General features: G+C 43.1%; 1 protein-coding gene across 1 annotated transcript in view; it reads right to left on the reverse strand.

Moving 5' to 3' along the window:
* The window catches only part of LOC129698047 (uncharacterized), a 186,452-nt gene that overhangs the window by 12,675 nt on the left and 148,753 nt on the right, over nt 1–25,024 (reverse strand). The window contains exon 4 of the mRNA XM_055636885.1: nt 16,040–16,280. Coding sequence (XP_055492860.1) covers nt 16,040–16,280 — 241 coding nt within the window. The remainder of the gene's footprint in view (nt 1–16,039; nt 16,281–25,024) is intronic.

A 25,024-nucleotide genomic window follows, 5' to 3' on the forward strand; every position in this document is an offset into this window, starting at 1 on the left:
TTCTATGAGCCCAAAAATAAACTTGCATTCAGGTTTTTGATAACTCTGCATGTTTTCTGACAACTATCTGCTGCATTTTAGTTTAATGCTGATAAGTGTGAGGTGCTACATCTTGGCAGGACAAATCAAAACAGGAAATACATGGTAAATGGTAGTGAATTGAGGAATGCAGTTGAACAGAGGGATCTAGGAATAGCTGTGCACAGTTCCCTGAAGGTGGAATCTCATGTAGATAGGGTGGTAAAGAAAGCTTTTGGTGTGCTGGCCTTTATAAATCAGAGCATTGAGTATAGAAGTTGGGATGTCATTTAAAATTGTACAAGGCATTGGTGAGGCCAATTCTGGAGTATGGTGTACAATTTTGGTCGTCTAATTATAGGAAGGATGTCAACAAAATAGAGAGAGTACAGAGGAGATTTACTAGAATGTTGCCTGGGTTTCAGCAACTAAGCTACAGAGAAAGGTTGAACAAGTTAGGTCTTTATTCTTTGGAGCGCAGAAGGTTAAGGGGGGACTTGATAGAGGTCTTTAAAATGATGAGAGGGATAGACAGAGTTGACATGGATAAGCTTTTCCCACTGAGAGTAGCGAAGATTCAAACAAGAGGACATGACTTGAGAATTAAGGGACTGAAGTTTAGGGGTAACATGAGGGGGAACTTCTTTACTCAGAGAGTGGTAGCTGTGTGGAATGAGCATCCAGTGAAGGTGATGGAGGCAGGTTCGATTTTATCATTTAAAAATAAATTGGATAGTTATATGGACGGGAAAGGAATGGAGGGTTATGGTCTGAGTGTTGCTAGATGGGACTAGGGGACAATACGTGTTCGGCACGGACTGGAAGGGCCGAGATGGCCTGTTTCCGTGCTGTAATTGTTATATGGTTATATGGTTATATGAATATTCAATGGCACGCAACCTCAGGGGCAGTTCTACCGATACGTCATAAACTCACAATATCACAGAGAAGTTACAGTCTGAAGATATGCCATTCTTTGGTTGAGTCCATACCAGCTCTTTGCAAAAGCAATCAGTAGGTCTCATTTCTATACCCCTCCCCGATGACCTGAAAATTATTCTACTTCAGATACTTATTATTCTACTTCAGATACTTATGCTTCCTTTTGAATGTTACAATTAAACCTCCCTCCAATACTACCCAGGCTGTCCAATTCGCTCAGCATTAAACAAAGCACATGTATTCAGCAAGTAAAAGATCAACACACTCTTCACCAAATACAGTTGAGTTGATTAAAAAAATAAATAATAATAATCCCTTAAAGGGAGGTAGAGTTCATTTAGAAATAGACAACTGCACCAGCCAGATGAATAGTACAGCTATATCTGAGGCTGGGTATCCCATGTGAGTGAATCATCTCCAATATTTTATTGTCATATGTCCCAAACAGAATAATTACATTCTTACTTGTCATGAGGAAAGCAGAATACTCTCAGTTTGCTTGGATGAGTTGAGCTCCAAAAATCCTCAAGCAAGTTTACACTTTACAGGGCAAAGTAACACGTATAATTGGTTTTGCAGTCACCACCCTGAACATTAATTCTCTCCACTATCAGTACACATCGATTGCTGTATGTACCATCTCCACGAAGTGCTACATTCTTTCACTGAGACAGCAACCTTTAGTGTTAGTGCAGCAGGTATACCACCACTCTTAAGTCACACAGCATCTTGACTTGGAAATATATGTTGTTCCTTCATCGACATTGCATTTAATCCTTAGAACTCTCTCAACTGTACAATTAGAGTACATTCAGTGGAAGTACCACAGAGGTTCACAAAGCACCTGTCACCTTTTCAAGAACAATTTAAGATTCCACTTTTATGCTGATGACAGTCAGATTTATGTGCCTCTTAAAAAGGAGGATGTACACTCTGTCGGACTCTTGCTTGAGTGTCTTAATGACATAAAGGCCTGGATGTCACTGAACTTTTTAAAATTTAATGATGACAAGACGGAGGTAATGATTTTTGGTGGCACCTCTGGGGGACCCCCCTGTTGATCTAGGCTCTTTGTCTGCATATATCAAACCTAACATCACGAACCTAGGGATTAAAGTGGACCCTGAGCTTAAATTTGACTGTCAGGTAAAGGCTGTTGTTAAATCTAGTTTTTTCCATCTGAGGCAGCTGGCCAAAATAAAGCCAATTCTGTCAAGGCAGCACTTTGAGACGGTAATCCACGCCTTTGTTACCACTCGGCTGGATTACTGCAATGCACTGTATGTGGGGGTTAGTCGGTCCTCCATCGCCCGTCTCCAGATGGTACAGAATGCAGCTGTTCGTCTCTTAACTGGCACACGAAAACATGATCACGTTTCACACATTTTAGCCTCACTCCACTGGCTGCCTGTTCAGTATAGGATTCATTTTAAAATTATTTTATTTGCTTTTAAATCCCTAAATGGTCTTGCCCCGTCCTACCTATCTGAGCTTCTTCACCCTTATACACCCGCCCGCTCTCTCAGGTCAGATGATCAGCTGCTCCTGAGTGGGCCTAAAACTAAGCGGAAGCTCAGAGGGGACCGTGCCTTTGCTGTGTCAGCACCGAGATTATGGAATGAATTGCCTCTACACGTTAAACAGGCCCCTTCTCTGGCTGTTTTTAAATCACTCCTGAAGACACATCTATTCTCCGTGGCCTTTGTAGACCAGTAAGGTGTCGACTTATTTATTTACTTTATTTGCTTAATTTTACTGCGTGGTTCATACTCATGTTTTATGTCTTTTAATTTATTGTTGAATTTTGTATGTAATTTATGCGCCTCATGTTAGCTGTATGTTCTGTTATTCTGCCTGTTTTATGATGTCTTGCTTATTTTTTTTTTTTTTTCTGTACAGCACTTTGGTCAACTTTGGTTGTTTTTTAAAGTGCTTAACAAATAAAGTTGGATTGGATTGGATGACCAAATCCCCAAAACATTAAAAATACTGTTAGAACTGAATGGCTCCCAGAAATGTTCTCATCAAAACAAACCTGGAACTTTCACTGGAGAAGATGGCAATAAGGAATGTTTATAATGAAATCCCCCAAGTAGTGCTGGTCAAGAGAAATCATGACAGGTGATTTTGATAAATATAACCTCTATAGCTTGTTGCTCAGGGAAACAGATGAGAAGGGAATTATTTGGAAAGGTAAGAATGTTATTGAAGACAATGATAAATGTCCACTGAAAGCAAAGAGTATGCACACAAATACGCAAACCACCGAATGCTATGTAATTGCAAAGCAGCCTTTCATATTCAGGGCAAAAAGGACAGCTCATATGCATGTCTCTAATGTTTCTACTTAACATTCACTTAGTTTTCTTGCTCTCTTTCAAAAAGAATAGGCTAGACATAACCATCACAACACACAGTAAATTAATGGTAAATGAAACAGCAGTGTAAACTCCAAGCAGTAGTCTGCCAAATAAAGGGAAACAGAAATGTCATGGAAGTAAACTGTCTGGGAAGGAGATTTAGATTTTTGTTCTAGTTTTGCTTTAAATTTTACTTTTAAGCATTCAGCAAACTCTAAAGCATGCATTTGCTTAATTTCTCCAAGTCACTACAGAGCTCCAACTTTGCTGTGGATAGGCATTGATTGAATACCATATAACAATTACAGCACGGAAACAGGCCATCTCGGCCCTTCTAGACTGTGCCGAACACCTTACTCTCACCTAGTCCCATCTACCTGCACTCAGACCATAACCCTCCATTCCTTTCCTGTCCATATACCTATCCAATTTATTTTTAAATGATAAAAACGAACCTGCCTTCACCACTTCCACTGGAAGCTCATTCCACACAGCTACCACTCTCAGTAAAGAAGTTCCCCCTCATGTTGCCCCTAAACATTTGCCCCTTAATTCTCAAATCATGTCCTCTCGTTTGAATCTTCCCTACTCTCAATGGAAAAAGCTGATCCACGTCAATTATTACTCTTTCCTTTCAGCCGAACAGGGACATAAAGATTCTGTACTCTTAAAATTTCACCTATAAATGTCCTCCATTTCTCTACTACATTCTTCCCATAAAACAAAATGTCCCAATTCACTCCTTTTAAATCCTTTCGCATCTCCTCAAAGGTAGCCTTTCTCCAATCAAAAATCTCAACCCTTGGTCCAGTTCTGACCTTCTCCATAATTATATTGAAACTAATGGCATTGTGACCACTGCACCCAAAGTGGTCCCCAACACATACCTCCGTCAACTGACCTGTCTCATTTCCTAACAGGAGGTCCAGCACTGCCCCTTCTCTAGTAGGTACATCTATGGATTGCTGCAAAAAACTATCTTGCACACATTTTACAAACTCCAAACCATCCAGCCCTTTTACAGAATGTGTTTCCCAGTCTATGTGTGGAAAATTGAAATCTCCCACCTTGTGCTTATTACTAACATCTGCTATCTCCTTACATATTTGCTCTTCCAATTCTCGCTCCCCATTAGCCGGTCTATAAGTGTTGCTACAGCTTTCCCATTTCTCAGTTCCACCCAAATGGCCTCCCAAGACGAGCCCTCTAATCTATCCTGCTAAAGCACTGCTGTAATAACTTCCCTGACAAGCAATGCAACACCTCCACCTCTTGCCCCTCCAATTCTATCACACCTGAAGCAACAAAATCCTGGAATATTTAGTTTCCAATCACAGTAATCCTGCAACCATGTTTCACTAATCGCCACAACATCATACTTCCAGGTGTCAATCCAGGCTCTAAGCTCATCCACCTTTCTTACAATGCTCCCAGTATTAAAATATATACACATCTAAGAAACCCACCACCTCTTATTATCTGTTTATTATCTTTTTCTTCTTTATCCCCTACATTTTGGGTCTGAGTGCTTCCCTTCTCTGCCTCCTGCCTCACACACTGTCTACCAGCTTTCTCTATTTGAGTCCCTCCCCCCAACCGTTCTAGTTTAAACTCTCCCCAGTAGTCTTTGCAAATCTCCCCGCCAGGATATTGGTCCCCCTCGGGTTCAAGTGCAACCCGTCCGTTTTGTACAGGTCACACCTTCTCCAAAAGAGGTCCCAATGATCCAGAAACTTGAATCCCTGCCCTGTGCACCAGTCCCTCAGCCACGCATTTATCCTTCACCTCACTCCATTCCTACTCTCACTGTAACGTGGCACAGGCAGTAATCCTGAGATTGTGACTTTTGCGGTCCTTCTCCTTAACTCTCTTCCTAACTCCCTAAATTCTCCTTTCAGGACCTCTTCTCTTTTCCTACCTATATCATTGGTACCTATATGTACCATGACCTCTGGCTCCTCTCCCTCCCATTTCAGGTTATCTTGGACACGTTCAGACACATCCGAGACCCTGGCACCAGGGAGGCAAACTACTATCGGGTCTCTTGGCTGCGTCCACAGAATCACCTATCTGACCCCCTAACTATAGAGTCCCCTATTACTATTGCCCTCCTCTTCTTTTCCCTACCCTTCAGAGCAACAGGGCCGGTCTCTGTGCCGGAGGCCCGGCCGCTGTCGCTACCCCCAGGTAGGCTGTCCCCCCCAACAGTACTCAAACAGGAGTACTTGTTGCCAAGGTGTACAGCCACCGGGGTACTCTCTAGTCCCTGCCTCTGCCCCTTGCCCCTCCTAACCATGACCCACTTGTCTGCCTCCCGTGGTCTTGGAGTGACCACCTCTCTATAACTCCTCTCTATGACCTCCTCACTCTCCCTGACCAGACAGAGGTCATCGAGCTGCTGCTCCAGGTTCCTAATATGGTCCCTTAGGAGCCCCATCTTAACGCACCTGGCGCAGATGTGGACGTCTGGAAGGCTATCAGACTCCATGACTTCCCACACCTGACATCCAGAACAATAAACTGCCCTGGCACTCATACTCCCCCCTTACCTTAATTAAGGGGGGAGTGCAGGGAGTGCAAAAAGGAACTGCAGATGCTGAACCCCGGAACAAAATACAAAGTGCTGGAAGAAATTAGCAGGGCCGGCGGTATCTGGGGTTACTCCCAATCAGCTGCTTCCACTAGTCCACTAATATATTAACACACCCTCCCATTCTCACAATAGGTATGTAGGAACAGGCCTTTTATGTGACTAGAACGGAAAATCAGGTGAAGTTCTGAGGATTAATAAAAAACAATCAGTGGATGTCACAGCAAAGAAACATTAACAAAGAATAAAAGGGTTAAAGCTATGCACAACACATACACTGCGTAACAATTGGAACTCATAGATCAACAAAACCTGAGACACTTTCAGAAATGCCTAATACAACATACAATACACAATTGTGCTGAATTCTTGAACCTCAGATCACTACGATGCCAGTGGCAAAACCAGATAAACTACAAGAAGAGCCTCTACAATCACTCGACCCAAATATCATTTTGTACCCTCTCACTACATCTGTCTATGGTCGGTTGGGGGCACCGCGAGTCGGCTGCCCTGCCAGCAGCGTGCTCGTTATTTCGACATTTTTTGTTTTTTTTAGTATGTCTAAATGTTTGTTTTAGTCTCTCTCGGTATGTCTTATGTTGGGGGTGGTGGGGGAGAAAAGGGGGAAACCGTTTTTCAGTCACTTCCTCGATGGAGAGACTTTTTCCATGTCACTTCTCTGCCTCCCCTCTCGCGACCTAATAGCTTGGATTCAGCAGCGGGCACAGAGTGGACTTTTCCATCGCGGAGTGGGACGAACACTTGCCGGGGGTCGCCAGATAAAGGAGTGCTCTGATCGCTGGCCTGGTGACTTTGGCATCATGGGGCCGTGGTCTGCGGAGCTACTAGCCATGGGCGTGGCGTGGACTTACCATCCAGAGCCTGGGATCCCTTGCCGAGGATCGCTGGAGAAGAGCTTCGACTGCCGGCCTGCGGTCTATAACATTCTGAAGCCGCGGTCTCTGGTAAGAAAGTGGCCGATTCAGGCACTCCAAGCCGCAGAGTTTGTTCGACCATCCCGCCGTCGGAGTTTTGATCATCCCGACGAGAGGGCCTGTACATCCGGCCGTCCATAGTGGTGACTACGGAGGGTTCATGGCCCCGACCACAGATGAACAAAGGAGGAAGATTGACTGAACTTTGTTGTCTTCCACCACAGTGAAGAATGCTGTGGTGGATGTTTATGTTAAATTCTATAGCGTATTGTGTGTTATTTTTTTCAATTGTATCGCTGCATGGCAAATTCATTTCACTGTACCTTAGTTGGTGCATGTGACGAATAAATTTGTATTGTATTGTATTGTATTATTGTAATGTATTGCTATTCAGATTCTGTGTTACAATTGACAAAATTATTTCATTTCTACCCCTCACCTTGAGAATATATTGATTGAAAATTCTGTGCATACAAAGGTCAGTCATCATGCAAGTTGATTTTCTTTTTGCAAGGACTTGCAGTAAGAGCAGAAATGAATTCAGAATTAATCTAAATGTAAGAAAATCCAGCTGCTTAAATGAGGAGAAGATAGCAGCAAATAACTAGTATAGGTACCAAGTTGCTGGCATTATGAGCACGTCCACTTCAAGATGAGCAGAAATTGGGCACCCACACTCACAACCAGTGGCAAACGTCTACTTCACATCATCGACAAGTTTGCTGGTGACATCACAGATGTGGGTCAGATTCCAAACAATGATGAGATGAAGTACAGGAAGGAAATAAAGAGCTTTGTGCTATGGTGTCAGGACAACAACCTTTCCCTCAATGTCAACAAAATGAAGAAGCTGGTCATACATTTCAGGAAGCAGAATGGAGTACAAGCCCTGGTTTGTATCAATGGTGCTGAGGTTCAGAATATTAAGTGCTTCACTGCTCCATCTTCCTGAGCATAGATATCACCATCCACACTTACACTACCATCAAGAAAGCATATCAATTATCTACTTTTTCAGAAGACTAATAAAATTTGGCTTGTCTCTAACAAGTCTTACCAATTTTTATAAATGCACCATAGAAAGAATCCTATCGGGATGCATCACAGCTTGGTATGGCAACTGTTATGCTCAAAAAAGCAAGACATTGCAGAGTTCTAAACACAGCCCAGTCTATCATGCAGACCTGCCACACCTCCACTGATTCTGTCTGTAATTCTCATTGCCTCAGGAAAGCAGAGCACATAATCAAGGGTGATTTACACTAGTCATTCCCTAGTCTCTGTCGGGAGGAAGATAAAAGCGCTTGAAAACACGTACTGCCAGGTTCAGGAACACCTTCTTCCCCTCAGACCACTGAACAGTCTTCCCATAAGGTAAAGGTGCAATCCTAATTTCCCATTCTACCTTATTGCACCCCATGCACTTTTTAAACAATCTGCTCTTTCTCTGTAGATGTAACATTATTGGCTTTAATGCAACATTCTGCACACTAGTATTTTTCGTTATGCACCTCTTGTTGTACTTATGTATGACTTGATTAATAAGCGAGTTCGGTATTCCGAAAAAACGCAAGGAACCATGAAATAGGTCAAATGTTACTGACTATAAAGTAAAAGTGAACAAAGCGCTGGCTGCATAAACTGTATGTAAATTCTTATCTTTGCTCATGATTTATGTGTAAGAATATATTTAATCTGAGGAACGGGGGTGCCAGGTAGCGGAAGAACGGGTGTAAGAGCAAGAGAGAGGGGGCAGATGCCAGTGGGTGACAGGCGAGCACAGACCCGCGCCTCATCCGGAGCCCGAGTCAAGCCGAGCGGGCGCTGCTGAGCCGCTGCTGGACCACCCGCCCCTGGGTGTCCCGTCCCTGCTTGGGGGGTGGTCGGAGACGTCCGGGTCGACCCCGGAGCGGCGAGCCACAGGCCCTGCCGGGGAGGTTGGCCAGCCACACCCCCCACCCCACCCCACCCAGCGGCTGCCGGCGGGGGTGCACACGGGGTGCTGCGGTGGCTCGGCTGGACGGGAAGCATCCCCAGAGAAAAGGAGTGGTAGACGTTTCGGGACGAGACCCTTCTCCGGAGATGTTGCCTGGCCCGCTGCGACGCCCCTGCTGCGACGCCCCCTGTGCGTTCTCGCCAGTGGCCAGCGCTAGGCCCCCCGGAGCTGGGATAGGCAAGCAGCTCCAGTGGAATTGATTGCCTATCCCAGCTCCGACTGTCTCACTGTTTGTAATGAAATGCCCTCCACCGAGGGGGCAAACTGACGGCCACTGGATAGGGAGAGCGGAGCAGTCGGCGGACGGCCCCCCCCAGGAGTCGGAGCGGAGCCAGGAAGAAGCCAGCGCCGAGCCTCCCCGCTTCGGTTGCTAGCCCGGCCCGACACCTCCAGCTGCCTCCGGATGGGGACGGGACACTTGGGGGAGGGACGGGGACGGTCCAACGGCGGCTCGGCAGCGCTCGTGGCGCCGGAGACCCGCGCCCGACCCCGACCCCGACCATGGACCCCGCCGACCCTGACCACAAAGAGCAGCAAGAAGCTTAAAGCACTCACTAAAACGAAGGTCTGATAACTAAAGATAACACACAGCAGATCCGCACCCTCCAATGTTTATCTCTGACCTGGGCATGCGCAGTCGGAATACCGAACTCGCTTATGCTAATGTATATATAGTATGATTTGAATGGATAGCATGCAAAAATTTGTTTCACTGTAACTCGGTACAGACAACAGTAATAATAAACTTAACTAAACTGAGAGACTGCTTTTAAAATCAAACAGCAAGAACACTGGAAGGAGCACACAAATGTTGGAAACATCGAAGGTAGACAAAAATGCTGGAGAAACTCAGCAGGTGAGGCAGCATCTATGGAGCGAAGGAAAAGATGACGTTTAGGGTCGAGACAGGTCCGAAGAAGAGTGTCCATAGAGGCTCCATAGATGCTACCTCACCCGCTGAGTTTCGCCAGCATTTTTGTCTACCCTGCTTATATATAATGGGAATGTGTGATGAAAAAAACAACACTGTGAATTGGCAAGCAATACAGTTTGGCTTTTTTTGCATTGCAATGTAATATGTTTATATAATCTACAACACTGTGCAAGCCTAGATATGATTGTCACTATTGCACCTAGTGTCCTGAAATCTGCTCCAAGGTCCAAATAAACAAGAATAGGAAGTTACACGATACACGATAAGTTTATTTGTCACGTGTGCCAGTTGGCACAGTGAAATGTGATCACCATACAGCCATACAATAAAATAAAGAACACAAACACGATAGAGTTCAACATAAAACATCCCCACACAGCAGAATCAAAAGTTTCCCACTGTGAGGGAAGGCACCAAAGTCAGTCATCTTCCTCTATGTTCACCCGTGGTCGGGGCCTCCGGAGCCCTCCGCAGTCGCCGCTACGGGCAGCCCGCCGCTCAGACCCGCTCGCCGGAATGTTGGCACTCCAACGTCGGAACGGGAAGCCGACCTCAGCGGCTTGGACCTCCAAAACGGCCGCAAAAAGTTAGACAGTGATATATATTTGCACATTCTTCTTATTTTGCTTCTGATTTACATAAAACTTGAAATCATGTATTACAATTTCAGTCTTCAAAGGCATTAAAATATCATGCCTTCAGCAGTGCTCACATTCACTAATCGTTTGTTATTCACAAAGGTTTCTGTCACAGATTCAGTAATTTAAAAGACATTCAAACTTTTATTTGAAAGAAATGCATTTCATAAAAAATCAGTATTTTACAACGACCAAATATGAAACTTTGTCTGAGTCTTCTCAGTAAACCATGTATGGTGATATTCAGTAAATTAAACCTAGAAAAACCTATATGTGGGTGTTGATATAGGTAATAGCATAATGATTATAGGTGAACAATTGAACACTGATTGGATATCTTTGGAAACATGCAGTGGAATTGCGATGCATAATTAACCCATGCTCACTTAAACCAGTGCAGATCACAAATATTTTTGCTCACACTCATTATCATGATTTCAATATCGCAGCAGTTCTAGCTATGCCACTTTATTGCCTTAGATCAATTCCCCAGATCAAGTTGTGTGTGTGGTTGGCAGCAGTTGATGTCAGCTGAGGCAGATTGAAGATACATTTTTCAACTTTCAAAATACAAATGTTCATAGCTTGAGAACTTAGAGCATAGAACAAACTACAGCACAGGATAAGGCTTTCAACCCAACATATTTGTGCCAACCATGATGTCAGTCTAACTAGTCTTATCTGCGTAGTCTGCACTTGAACTACTACTGGACAAGCCACATAAGAACCCGCTGGAAGGGCAGATCCGAGACAGGGTAACCAACAGTGAGTGAATGTCCATTGCCTTGTTAGCATCAGCAGCGCAGCACTGAGGTACCATTGCGGAGCGGGACGATGCCTTACCCAGGTCGCCGTGTGGAGCTCCGGAGTGCTGGGACTGCCGACTTTAACATTGTGGAGTTGTGGTCTGCGGAGGTTACAGCCGCAGCAGCGCTGACTTTAAACATCACGGAGCCTGGGATCTTTTGCCGAGATCGCCAGTGTTGGAGCTCCGACCAGCGTGACCTGTGGACTTTGGGAGCCGCAGTCTCTGATAGCAAGCGCCGTTTCGGAACTCCAAGCCACTGGGAGCGTTCTTCCGACACCTGAATTCCATCATCCCGATGAGAGGGCCTGAAACATCGGGCTGTCGTAGCGGCGACTGCGGAGGCCTCAATAGGCCCCGACCACGGTTGAACATAGAGGAAGTGGACTGAACTTTGCTGCCTTCCCTCTCAGTGGGAAACGTTGATCCTGGTGTGGGGGGCTGTTTTTATGTTTAATGTTAAATTCTATAATGTTGTATTTATTTTATTGGTGTGCTGCAATGGCAACTCAAATTTCACTACACCAATTGGTGTATGTGACAATAAACGTCCTTTGTCCTTTTGTAATTCATGATAAAGCGGCACTTTTGATTATTACCCCCCCATCAACCACTCTCAACACTGCAATACCTTGCCCAGGCTATTCCAACTAATCCTACAAAACCAGTGACCTCTACCACCAAGGACAAGGGAAACAAGCACATGTGAACAATGCCGCCTGCAGGTAGTGGTTTATTATTGGTAGCGGTTTATTATTGTCACATGTATAGAAAGGTTTGTTTATCGTGTTATCCATACAAACTATACACCAAATAGTGCAAAGGGACAATCAAAGTAGTGCAGAAAATACTATTACAGCTACAGAGAAAATGCAGATTTATAAAATGTATGGGTGGTAACAAGGTTGATTGGATGAGGAATTCATCCTTAGCATGAGAGGCCTGTTTAAGAGTCTGAAGACAGTGAAAAATAATTTGGTGATACATGCTTTCAAGTGTTATTAACAGCTCACTTAAAAAAGATTTCAAAATAGCACACTCTACCTTCACACAGTCATAAATCCTGAAAAGTAAAGGTTAAAAAGTCATACTCAAATCAGTCATGCTCAAAAATTACTTTGAAGACAGAAATGGAATTGGATCAAAGCTATGGTCATGCAGAGGTGGTTGATTCAGTGACCTTAATCACCTACCAGTCATATGCACCTACTAACGTCACCAAACAAATGAGAGCAACTCACAGGGAAATGCAATATCAAGTTCAGTACAAGTTTAGAAATGTATACCAGAAAACTGTCAGCGAAGCATATTTAAATTAACGGATTTCGCAGCCATCCAATGAAGAATTTCAAGATTCAAGCTAGCAGAGTTTTGGAAAAGAGCTGTTAGAAAAGCCTTTTATTTAAAATAGTGCCTTTCACAACCGTGAGATATTCCGAAGTACAGTCGATTAATGCAGATCCTGTTGTAACATAAAAGATGCAGCAGGTAATTTGTGCATAGCATGCTTCCACAAGCAGCAATACAATATTAAATTGCCAATTTACTTTAGCGGTGACAATTGAATGCTGAGATATTTGGGGCAGTTTTGATTATCCTGAAAAAAAGCATGGAGTCTTTTACATTCACCTGACAGGGCTCTGTTTCTCAACTCAGCAAAAGGTTAGCAGTACTTCTCATGCTGTAGTATCATCATGTCCACATGTGCTCAGATCTTCGATTAAATCTACATCCTTCTAACTGGCGAGGCAAGACTGCTACACAATGAGTCCCAATTTTTGGGGTTGTGGGGAGAGGCAAGCTTGGAGCTAAAAGGAAACGTGCTTGCACAATTTGAGTGTGAGAGACTGATTATTTTACATGGATGTTTTTGTGTGCACATGACTTTATGTGGCTCTATCTGTGTGGACATTTCAGTAGAAACAAGGACTGCAGATGCTGGTTTACCAAGGAAAGGCAAAAATTGCTGGAGTAACTCAGCAGGTCAGGAAGGATCCCTGGAGAACACGAATAGGTGATGTTTCAGGTTGGGATCCTTCTTCAGTCTGACCTGAAACGTCACCAAGCCATGTTCTCTAGGGATGCTGCCTGACCCGCTGAATTACTCCAGTGATTTATGGATTTCCTAGGCATTTCACTGACTGTGTACATCTCCAAGTGGGTGTTTCATAAGGCTGAGTAACAACAAAATGGTTGTAATGCCTGCTAAAACAAACTATCTAGTAAGTGTACTAAATTTCACAAGAGCAATGATCACATGTTAATTGTATTAGGTCAAGAAATCAGAGGGTGATTGGTGCCATAGAACCTTACCCCAATAAAGAGTCAAATCCTTTAACAGAGAAGGCACAGAGAAAACTGGGAAAAGAAAAAAGTAAAATACATTGATATGATGGAAATTAGCATGAAAAATAGAAACATTGAATGTGAAAACGGCAGAGTGTAAGGAAATGGTGGAGTAACAAGAGGCTGCAGATGCAAATAAAAAGATCCTAAAAGATTACATTCAATAACCTAATGTGGCCTCCTCTATATCGGCAAGATCGTGTAGACTAGACGATCCTTACGGATAACACTTGCTCCCTGTCCACCAAGGCGTGCTGGAGAATTTGGTTGCAAACAATTTTAACTCACCTTCTCATTTCCAAACCGACCTTTCTATTCTGGCCTTCTCCACTGCTAGAGTGAGACCTCACACAGACTGGAAAAACAGCATCTCATATTCTGCTTGGGTAGTTTACAACCCAATTGCATGGCCGTTGAATTCTCCAATCTCAAGTAAACAAACCCCCCACCCCACTTCGCCGCCCCCCACAACCTCCCCACCCCTCGTGTGCACACCTTTCTGCCACTACCCACATCACCCTGTTACTTTCCCCTCCTCCTTCTCCTCACCCCTCCACATCCTAACTCCCCCATTTCCGTTTTATCTCCCTCTTCTCCTCCCCCCTTTCCTCTATCTCTCTCTCTGGGTCCACATTTGGTCTTCCTTTTATTTACTGGTATGGCACTCTTTTGTCTCCATTTCACCTCTATCGTTTGTTAGTATCTTCATCCATCTGCCAATTAACTTTCGTCACCAATATCTACCTATCATTTGCTAGTTTTTGCCCTGCCACTACCTCCCAGTACTCCATCAGTGTGAATAAGGGCCACGACTCCACACATCATCTGTCCATTTTCATTTATACTTCCTGAACACCTGAGTTTGTCGAGCACTTTTATCTTTCCTATAAGCAAGTTGTGCCTATATTCACAGAATTAACAAAAGTAGACGGGGAGAGTCAAAAGAAGGAGAGTCATACAGCACAGAAAGAGGTCTCTCGGCCCAGCTTGCCTACAGTGACTAAGGTGCTCCACCTACATTAGTTCCACCTGTCCGTGTTTGGTCCATTAGACCGTGTTTGCCTATTAGAAATGGTTGCAAGTAGATCTGACAGATTTTAATAGACAGTAATGAATTGCTTGCTGCTTGCCAACTTCTAGAAATAAGCAGAAGAAAATCAATGAGAAGCTGTTATCTAAAGTTAAAATTGTGTTTTACAAGCACCAGATTTAGCATACCTTGGAAATTATTACTACATTCTCTCTCACATCTCAAGATAAAGTCTAAGGTCATGTCCCAAACACATTGATGCTGCTAATCTCCATATTTAAAGAAGTTCCAAGACTTGGGGGGATATTCTTGTTTTGTGCAATTGCAGTTGGTCAAATCTGGTTGGATGTCCCAACCTTCTCACCTACGTCCCCGCGCCCAGCAACCCTGCCATCACTCCCCTCTGCTCCCACCCAGCTAATCTCCATTCCCTTTTCTCATCTCATCTCCTCTCCCACAACCCTTTCCTTACAACCAAGTCCACATTGTCTCGATTATCCCTAGCCCCACTCATTTTAACTGAAAACACAGTCTTTTTTTGTTGCATATTCTTTACCTTTTAGTGAAAAAGTGAACAAAAAGCAACGAGCCGTTTGATGAAACCATTCTTCCTGCACCTTCACCATAGCCTGTCAATTATACATCTATTCAACTTTCATTACAAATGCATATTGAGTCTATTTCCTCCAATCTTTCCAACTACAATTGTTTTAAATCTTCCTATACAGTTTGCTTGGAAGAGAAGATCCAGTTCAAATTGAATCCTATGGCATTATATTAAATCCTTCATTAGAGTCCTTTCCTATTTTCCACAACACAGAAGCAATAAAACTTTAAACACAGTATCCACCATTCTTAATGATGGTGCTCAGAACTGCATACAATACATGGACCAGATTGAGCCATAAATGTTAGGCATAACTTCTCTGTTGTGTGGCTTCTGTATCCCATGAATCCCATGTTTTTAAAAAATATATTTATCAGCTTGATATACATTCTGAAAAGATTTATGCACATTAAACTCCAACTTTATCCGTGGACTATTTAGTTTATGTTCCCATCCTGATTCTTCCTACCAGTTTCCAAGTAACTCTTGCTTTTTTTATCCTCCATCTATTTGTGTTTTCTTGACATCCCTAATCATCCCGTTTGCAATATTTTGAAGTTTGTTTCAGTTGCCACTGCCCCCCCAATCTCAAAACGATAAAGATGAAAACAAGATCACTCAGGCTTCTTTTTTAAACATCTTCATCAACACTCTCTATTTACTTCATCATCAATGAACTCAATGTATTTTGTGTGCCCAAAATTCAGAGCAATTCTATGAAATTCATCTATCTCACAACTACCAATTTCATACATTATGACAAAAAGTGATCAAAATGGGCGTGGTTTTGAACTTGCTCAAATTATTCATGATATTTCAATTAATGGTCATTTACCTGCAATTTCTTGGCGAACTTGTCCTTGAATTTGAAGTTCTGTGGAAGTTATTGGTATCCTCTGACTCTGCAATGCAATCCTGCTTTTGGCAGCAGTAAGTCTTGAGATAGCTCCCAGACCTAATGGAGGCCTGATAGTCATAGGTAACCTACAGAAACTTGGTATAGGATTCCAGCACTCTTCAGGAATTGCAGCCATATCCTGTTCAGAATCAATTAGACCAGCGGCAGGAGACTCTCCCTGAAAGTGAGCAAAATTAAATTATTTAAACCATCGTCATATGAATACATTAGTTTAAAGGAAGCAGCAATATGTAATTGGCATTTACAGTAATTGGCATTTACTGAACAACCAACACACTAGATTATATCAACATTTAATACAAAAAAGGAAAATGCTGAATAATAATTTGAAAACATACAAAGCAAATGTTAATAGTGGTTACCTGTTCTAAAATCTGACCATTAACCTCTGAAGGCAACACTCCAGAGCATTCAGAAATAAAACTTTGAAAGTAAAATATTATTTTCACTGAAGGAAAACAGTTCTTTGTCCCCTAGATCGGAAAATTGGATATATTGCCTCTCTGGTCATTGTTAAAAACAACTTTGGCTTACAGCATCAGCTAAACCAGCAATCTTTCAAGTGCTTGTACATGGGCCTATTGCTGATACAAGTGAAGCTCAGAGTGGGTCCAGAACAGAACTAATAATCAAGATTGATCCTGATTGATGGTGGGACTGTCATATGAGGAAAGATTGAAAAGACTAGGCTTGTATTCACTGGAGTTTAGAAGGATGAGGGGATATCTTATAGAAACATATAAAATTATAAAATTATTATAAATTATAAAATGTTGGGCGAGTCCAGAATCAGGGGCCACAGTCTTAGAATAAAGGGGAGGTCATTTAAGACTGAGGTGAGAAAAACATTTTCACCCAGAGAGTTGTGAATTTGTGGAATTCCCTGCCACAGAGGGCAGTGGAGGCCAAATCACTGGATGGATTTAAGAGAGTTAGATAGAGCTCTAGGGGCTGGTGGAATCAAGGGATATGGGGAGAAGGCAGGCACGGGTTATTGATTGGGAACGATCAGCCATGATCACAATGAATGACAGTGCTGGCTCAAAGGGATGAATGGCCTCCTCCTGCACCTATTCTCTATGCTTCTATGTTTCTATGTTAACAAATACTCTCTTGGATCTGTGCATGTGTCCGGAGGAGAGCATATTGACTGGTTGCATTATGTCCTGGTTTGGCAACTCGAACACTCAGGAACATAGGAGATTACCATATAACCATATAACAATTACAGCACGGAAACAGGCCATCTCGGCCCTACAAGTCCGTGCCGAACAATTATCTTCCCTTAGTCCCACCTGCCTGCACTCATACCATAACCCTCCATTCCCTTCTCATCCATATGCCTATCCAATTTATTTTTAAATGATACCAACGAACCTGCCTCCACCACTTCCACTGGAAGCTCATTCCACACCGCTACCACTCTATGAGTAAAGAAGTTCCCCCTCATGTTACCCCTAAACTTCTGTCCCTTAATACTGAAGTCATGTCCTCTTGTTTGAATCTTCCCTATTCTCAAAGAGAAAAGCTTGTCCACATCAACTCTGTCTATCCCTCTCATCATTTTAAAGACCTCTATCAAGTCCCCCCTTAACCTTCTGTGCTCCAGAGAATAAAGACCTAACTTATTCAACCTTTCTCTGTGACTTAGTTGTTGAAACCCAGGCAACATTCTAGTAAATCTCCTGTGTACTCTCTCTATTTTGTTGACATCCTTCCTATAATTGGGCGACCTAAATTGTACACCATACTCCAGATTTGGTCTCACCAATGCCTTGTACAATTTTAACATTACATCCCCGCTTCTATACTCAATGCACTGATTTATAAAGGCTAGCATACCAAAAGCTTTCTTTACCACCCTATCTATATGAGATTCCACCTTCAAGGAACTATGCACGGTTATTCCCAGATTCCCATAGGACACTACCCGGTTCATCAAGGGGACTGATCTCTCCACCACTGAAGGGATCTATAGGAAGCCTAAAAAGGCAGCCAGCATCATCATGAATCCACACCACCCTGGCCACGCTCTCATTACACTCGTGTCATTGTGAAGAAGGAATAAGTGTCTGAAAAGCATGACCACCGTGTTCAGGAACACTTTCTTCCTAACAGCCATCAGGCTATTGAACACTACAAATACCAACTAAACTCAGAACTACGAACTGTTCTGATTGCACTGGGGACTTCAGGCTTTTATTTTGCTTTGCATTAATATTGTTTTTTTTTAATTTATAGAACTTCATTTTGTTTGTTTAATTATGTTATCTATTGAGTACTGTGGGCAGTGGGCAGGTGCAATAGATTTGCATGGGAAGGTAGACGCTCCCGCCTTAGGTAGACAAACTGCTTTAGGGGCTCCGACTACAGATCCGGAAGTGGCGGCGCTGTGAAACGGCTGCGGCTCGCCTACAGTCTTTCTTTTTTTGCTTTTTTGTGTTGTTTTTTTTGGTCTTGTTCAGTTAAACTTTTGGTTATTAGGTTGTGTTATGTGTGGGGGTGGCTGAAACAGGGCTTTCTGTCTCTCCCTTCGGGGGAATGCGACTTTTTTGTCGTATCCCCCTTCTCTTCCCTGTCTGAGCTGAGGCCTAATGGTGGAGCTGGCGGCCTCCAACCTGCGACCGACCTCGAGGCCTCGGAGGTTGAGCCAGCCAGGACTTACCAACGTGAGGCTGGCCGTCTCCGAGCTGCGGCGGCGTTCAGGCAGCGGCACGACTCGGCGCTCTGGTGAGGGCGGACGGCGCGGGGCTGAGACACTCCCGTGAGGGCGACCCGGCTCCCGGCTGGAAGGCGCTCCCGTGTGATTGGCCCGGTGCGGGGCTGAGACGCTCCCGTGAGGGCGGCCCGGTGCGGGGCTGAGACACTCCCGTGTGGGAGGCCCGGTGCGGGGCGGAGCTGGTGCTCTGGTGGCTGAGGCGACGTTCTGGCGGCGGCGACCTGAATCCGGGGCTCGGCCGTGGCCCAGTGGACGACATCGTCAGGAGCTCGCGGGTCTCAGGCTGGTGCCTGTTTTCCGGAGCTCCCGGGGCAGCAGCTGCGTCCGCTGGACTGGAGTGCGGCAGCTTCAACCACCCCCGAGCTTGAACCGCGGGACTGACTTACCATCGCCCGGTGGGGTATCGCCTCAGCACAGAGGGAGAAGAGGAGGGAAGAGACAGTAACCCTAAGACTTTTGCCTCTATCACAGTGAGGAGGTGCTTGGTGAACTCACTGTGGTGGATGTTAATTTGTGTTTATTGTGTGTTGTTTATTATTACATGTATGGCTGCAGGCAACGACATTTTGTTCAGACCGAAAGGTCTGAATGACAAATAAAGGATTCAATTCAATTCAATACATCACCCATGGTCAGTCATGACCGAGGGGGGCCTACCACTTTTGAGTACTGTGTTTACAGAGTCGTTATGCTGCTGCTGCAAGTTCAAATATCATTGTTTTCTTTCGGTATACATTAAAATTAAGCACGCTTGGTTAATTGAAAGGGTCTTATGACCCATCATGAGTGTATTTAGTTTTTAAAGGGGTTCTTATAACATGATCAATGGTAGCTAAAGACCTTCCCAGAAGCAGAATCCTTGATACCCTAATCCAACCTGCTCCCGTACCCCAGGTCCACTGTGACCATAAAGTCCAAGCACTCGCTGATCCCTTGGTTTTGAGCATGCCATCAGATAAGCCTTGTGTCCAGTATTATATGGTGTCCTAAGATCCAGAAAGGGCATCAGATGAGCTCCAGGTAGCTGGTAGATAGTGGGTAAGTCAAGTGGAGGCATATAAGATGCTGGAATTTTGAGCGAACAATAAAGTGCTGGAGGAACTCAGTGGGTGAAGCTGCACCTGATGAGGAAATAGGCAAACAACATTTCGCGTTGGATCCTTCTTCAGATTTGTGTCTTTAGCTGCTGCCACCAGTGCACACTCCACTATTATTAGGACAAATTGGGTGATGATGTCATCTACAACTCCTTTTAATGAGCCGTGGCTGTCCTGGGGATTCCTGACACTGCCTCCATGGTCTCTTTTGGATTTATGGAAAAATTGGAGTCCTGTCCAGAAGTTTAGGGGTAATATGAGGGGGAACTTCTTTACGCAGAGAGTGGTGGCGGTGTGGAATGAGTTCCCAGTGGAAGTGGTGGAGGCAGGTTCATTGGTATCATTTAAAAATAAATTGGATAGGCATATGGATGAGAAGGGAATGGGGGGTTATGGTACAAGTGCAGGCAGGTGGGACTAAGGGGAAAAAAATTTGTTCGGCATGGACTTGTAGGGCCGAGATGGCCTGTTTCCGTGCTGTAATTGTTATATGGTTATACGGTTATATGGTCACTGAACAGGATTCATTCCTGACCACTGGCGTAGCCCTATGTGGAGATTGCACATTCGTCCTGTGTTTGCATGGATTCCCCCAGGCACTCCAGTTTTCTCCTATGTCCCAAAGACATCAGGCTGGTAGATTACTGTAAATGAGTCAGTCATTCACACAACATGGTACAACATTGTTTATTAAAGTTCACTTACAGTATACTTCAGCATGCTGTTATAACAAGCGTAGCAGCTATTCGACCAACAGCATGAGCTGAATTCTGATAATATGAACTGCATGGTGGGCAGAGCTTCTACTAATAAGCACTACAATTGGTTAGTGTGAAGTAACCAATTTACAATTACGTAGAAACAAGGAACTACAGGTGCTGGTTTACAAAGAAAGACACATTGTGCTGGAGTAACTCAATGGGTCAGGCAACATCTCTAGAGAATAAGTATAGGCACTGTAAATTGCTACCATTGTATAGTGAGTGATAAAATCTGCAGGAAGGTGGTGGGAATATGGGGAGAATATAACAGGATTAGCATAGGATCAGGGAACAGAAAGTCCACAGGTTACGACAAGGCACTATCCTGAGAATTATTTATAACCCAAACTATTCATGAGATTAAAATAAACGAAAATAGAGTGTGGGAGAGGATCACAGAAACAACTGTGACAATAGAGCAAACAGAAGCAGGCAGAGTGGCCACCAGCTGACCTCACTGACTCAATGAATGAGTGATTGAGTTCAGTGCTCCCAGCGCTCCTCAGCATGATCCAGTCCTTGGATTGCTGAAGCTCCAGCGTGGTTGGGGGATACGAAGTCAAGCTGAAATGCCTCATACTCTCCCCCAGCAGAAGATGCTTGCAGACCCCGCAGCAGCTGAAAAATCCACCCCTGTCATTAGTGCCGGTCTCCCAAACGCTCATGTGTATGTACCGTGGTGTCCATAGTACATAGTCATGCTGGTTTATACCAAAGATAGACACAAAATGCTGGAGTGACTCAGCGGGTCAAATTGCATCTCTGGAGAAAATGGATAGGTGTCGTTTCGGATCGGGACCAAAGATGGGCCCCGTGCCAAAATGTCACCTATCCATTTTCTCCAGAGATGCTGTCCAATCCATTTTGTGTCAACCTATAAATAGTGTTTGATAGTCAGCATAGACTCAGTGAGCAGAAGGGTCTGTTTCCATGCTGCATGGCTCTGCAACTCGATGATATATGAAGGCCTGTTGCCAATTTTAAGTCATGACAAAATAGGTATTTTCCAAAAATATATTCTCTTCTTATCCAAGTTCCCAAAGAATAGTTCCATCAGCCCAAGTTACTCCTTAAATATTTTGTGAGCAAACTCCAAGTCATGCAAATTTCTTCCAGGTCTTTCCCAATTAATGCCTGATATTCAGAATTCACCTTCTGGAGATCAAGACTATAAAGTTGACCTTGGTTCAATTTCTCATTAATAGATGGGAAAAGATCAATGAATCATGAAGATCCGGGCCTTTGTTCATGTTTAATGTTTCGGCATCAATAAATATTGAAAAGGAAAAAAAAAACCCAGCAGATGCTGGAAATCTGAAATAAACCCCCCAAAATGCTAAAAACACTTAGCCTGACAGGCAACATCTGTGGAAACAAAAACAGTTAATGGTTCAGGTTCAGAACTAATAGATATTGCTGTTTTCGCAACATCATAATTTTATGCTCCAATATAATTTAATATTTGATAACCATTTTAATGCCATAAAAGGTAATTTATGACTTTTGGTTGGAAAATGAACTAACTGAACTTCAAGTCCTGACAACCCTTTTAATATAATTCCATAAAGCTTTTAAGATCAGTAATAAGATGTTCCAGAAGTTGTCAATTATTTCTCATTACAATATCACATGTTATTACAATATGTCAGAAATTTGATTAAAGTTAATAACATAACTTTAACTGGTTATTTTTGATGATGTGCTCTTTTCATATTAATATCTTAATAATTTTACTCAAATTTTAAACTGCTCATAAAGGTTTGAAATCTTTCAGGAAGTGGCAACGGGTATTTAAAAATGAACTCCATCATGGTCAGAATATAAAATAAGTAAGTGGCCCTCTCACAATTTTCATGACAATTGAGTGTAAGTTATGTGACCTCACAATTACAATTCATAATCAAGTTTTCTAGTTCCTGGTTTAGCACTGTTTAATTTAGTTAGTTTAGAGATACAGAATCGAAACGTGGCAATTTACAGAGGCCAATTAACCTCCAAACCCTGACGTCTTTGGAAGGATAAGACACAAAATGCTTGAGTAACTCAGCGTGTCAGGCAGCATCTCTGGAGAAAAGGAATAGGTTACGTTTTGGGTTGAGACCCTTCATCAGTATTTGGAAGGAAACTGGAGCACCCAGAGGAAACCCATGTGATAACAGGGAGAATGTACAATCTCCACATGACAGCACGCGAGGTCAGGATCAAACCTAGGTATCTCGTGCTGTGAGGCACAGCTCTACCAGCTGCGCCCCTGTGCTACCCTAACTTTCCGTTCTCTCTAGATGTTTTCATAATTTGTTTCTTCATGAAGTTAAATCAGTATCCAAAGTAATGATGATAAATCCAAACTAAAATAAAGTTGTATTTCCCAAAACAATTAAATGTATTCATTGTATTAATGCATCTTTTGATGTTTTAATTAAAGATTTCACCCAAAGTCCTCATACCATCTCAAAAAGATGACCTTGGAGTTTTGAAACACTGTTAAGATTTGTGGTTTGAACATATCTCGTAGCTAATGTCCCAGGATATGTCAGTTTCAATTTCTGACATATCCTGGGAAGATCTTCAAAATTTACTGAAGTTCAGATGACAAAATGTTCACTGATGTAAAATTCAGATTGTGTTTATTTTCTAAACTAAAGAGTCCATGTATTTGCAGGTGTTGATAGAGACATGTGTCAGATAGAAATGGAGAATAAAAGAAGGGAATTAAAATAAAGATGCAGCGGCACATATTGAACTTTGAAACCGCTAATTACCACTTCTGTTCAATCAACAATTACAAAAGACTGAGAGGCAAATATCTTAGATTTAACACATGCTGATCAAAGAGAGACAAAGTAGCAGAGATACGATGTTTAGTCAAGTGGTTTATTTTCTATTTTTTGAAATAATTTATATTGATAGATAGAAAATCATATAAAAAAGATTAAATGTAAGGGGTGGAAAAGATGCAGCGGAGGGGATTTGGTTATTTAATTATTCAAAGAACAGAAAAATATAGCACAGGAACAAGCCCCTTTGTCATGATGTCTGTGTCAAACATAATTCCACTTAACTAATCCCATCTGGCTGCACATGCTCTGACCTTATAGCACTGCCCTCTAGCATTTGTCATTTTCACCCTGGAAATGAATGTTCAGACTGTCTATCCTATCTATGCTTCTAATCATTTTACAAATTCTTATCAGACCTCCCCTCAGTCTCCCAAGCTCAAGAAAAAAACAATCTAAGTTTTCCCCTGTAGCTACTACCCTCTTACCCTGATTAGATGAAGGATATTGTAGCACTTTATTCTTTATGCACAACTAGTGTCTAAAGCTAAAAAAATAGATTGGTATAATAATGGGCATTCCTTTCTAATTCAGACAAATGAATCTGGATAGGTAAAGCATCTTTGAAATGTTACATTGTAAAGTTTCTTCTATCGATGTATTAGAAGCTGAATTCAAAGTATTCTCTTATGTACAAATATTTCCTTCTGTTCTGTCTCATCTTGGCTTTTCTTATGGTGTTTTTTTATTTATTTGGCTAACACAATAAATAAATCAGCCATATTTGCACATGTTCAGTCCATTTGGTTTTCGCTAAACACAAAATAATACTATCTTCTGATGGAAAAGAATGTCACATATTGTGTAATATGTTTTCCTATATGCACAGTTAGCGCTCCAAATATCAACAAAAACAGATATATTATTCTGCAATTAGTCAAGAGAATAAGTAACTGGGTGGCGCCGTACGATGGCAGTCTCGTCAACAGTCTCTCGTCCTATTCTTCTTTTGTTGTTTTTAGTCTGTAGTTAAATGTATGTTTTAGTATATCTTTATGGGCCTGTCCCTCTTAGGCGAGTTTTCAGGCGACTGCCGGCGACTGTCGAAAGTGGAACATACACATTACTTCCTTCACCAACCGGCGACTGAAAAACCAGCGACTGGAACGGCGATTGTCAGAATGGAACACACACAAACACACTTCCTTCACCAGCCCATTATGCAGGCAGGGGACAGGGCAAGCAGGGGGAGCACTGTCTGAGTGAAATTCATGCGGAGCAAAGCCAATGTGATGCAGACACACACAGCGATGAACAGGAAGGTGGCACTGTAATTAAGACAATGAAAGCACAGTGTACACGGAAGGGTCACGTAAGTACTTTAAAAGAGGGGGGTAGGGGGGGGGAAGAAGGGGGAGAAAGTGGGGAGAAGGGGGAGAAGGGGGAGAAGGGGGGGGGAGAAGGGGGGGGAGAAGGAGTGGAGACTACTTTTAAGAAGCCAGAGATACATGGCTGTGAAGCTCGGCGGACATTAACATTACCGGTCG

Source organism: Leucoraja erinacea, chromosome 6 (genome assembly GCF_028641065.1).
Source record: "Leucoraja erinacea ecotype New England chromosome 6, Leri_hhj_1, whole genome shotgun sequence".
NCBI classification, from domain to species: Eukaryota; Metazoa; Chordata; class Chondrichthyes; order Rajiformes; family Rajidae; genus Leucoraja; species Leucoraja erinaceus.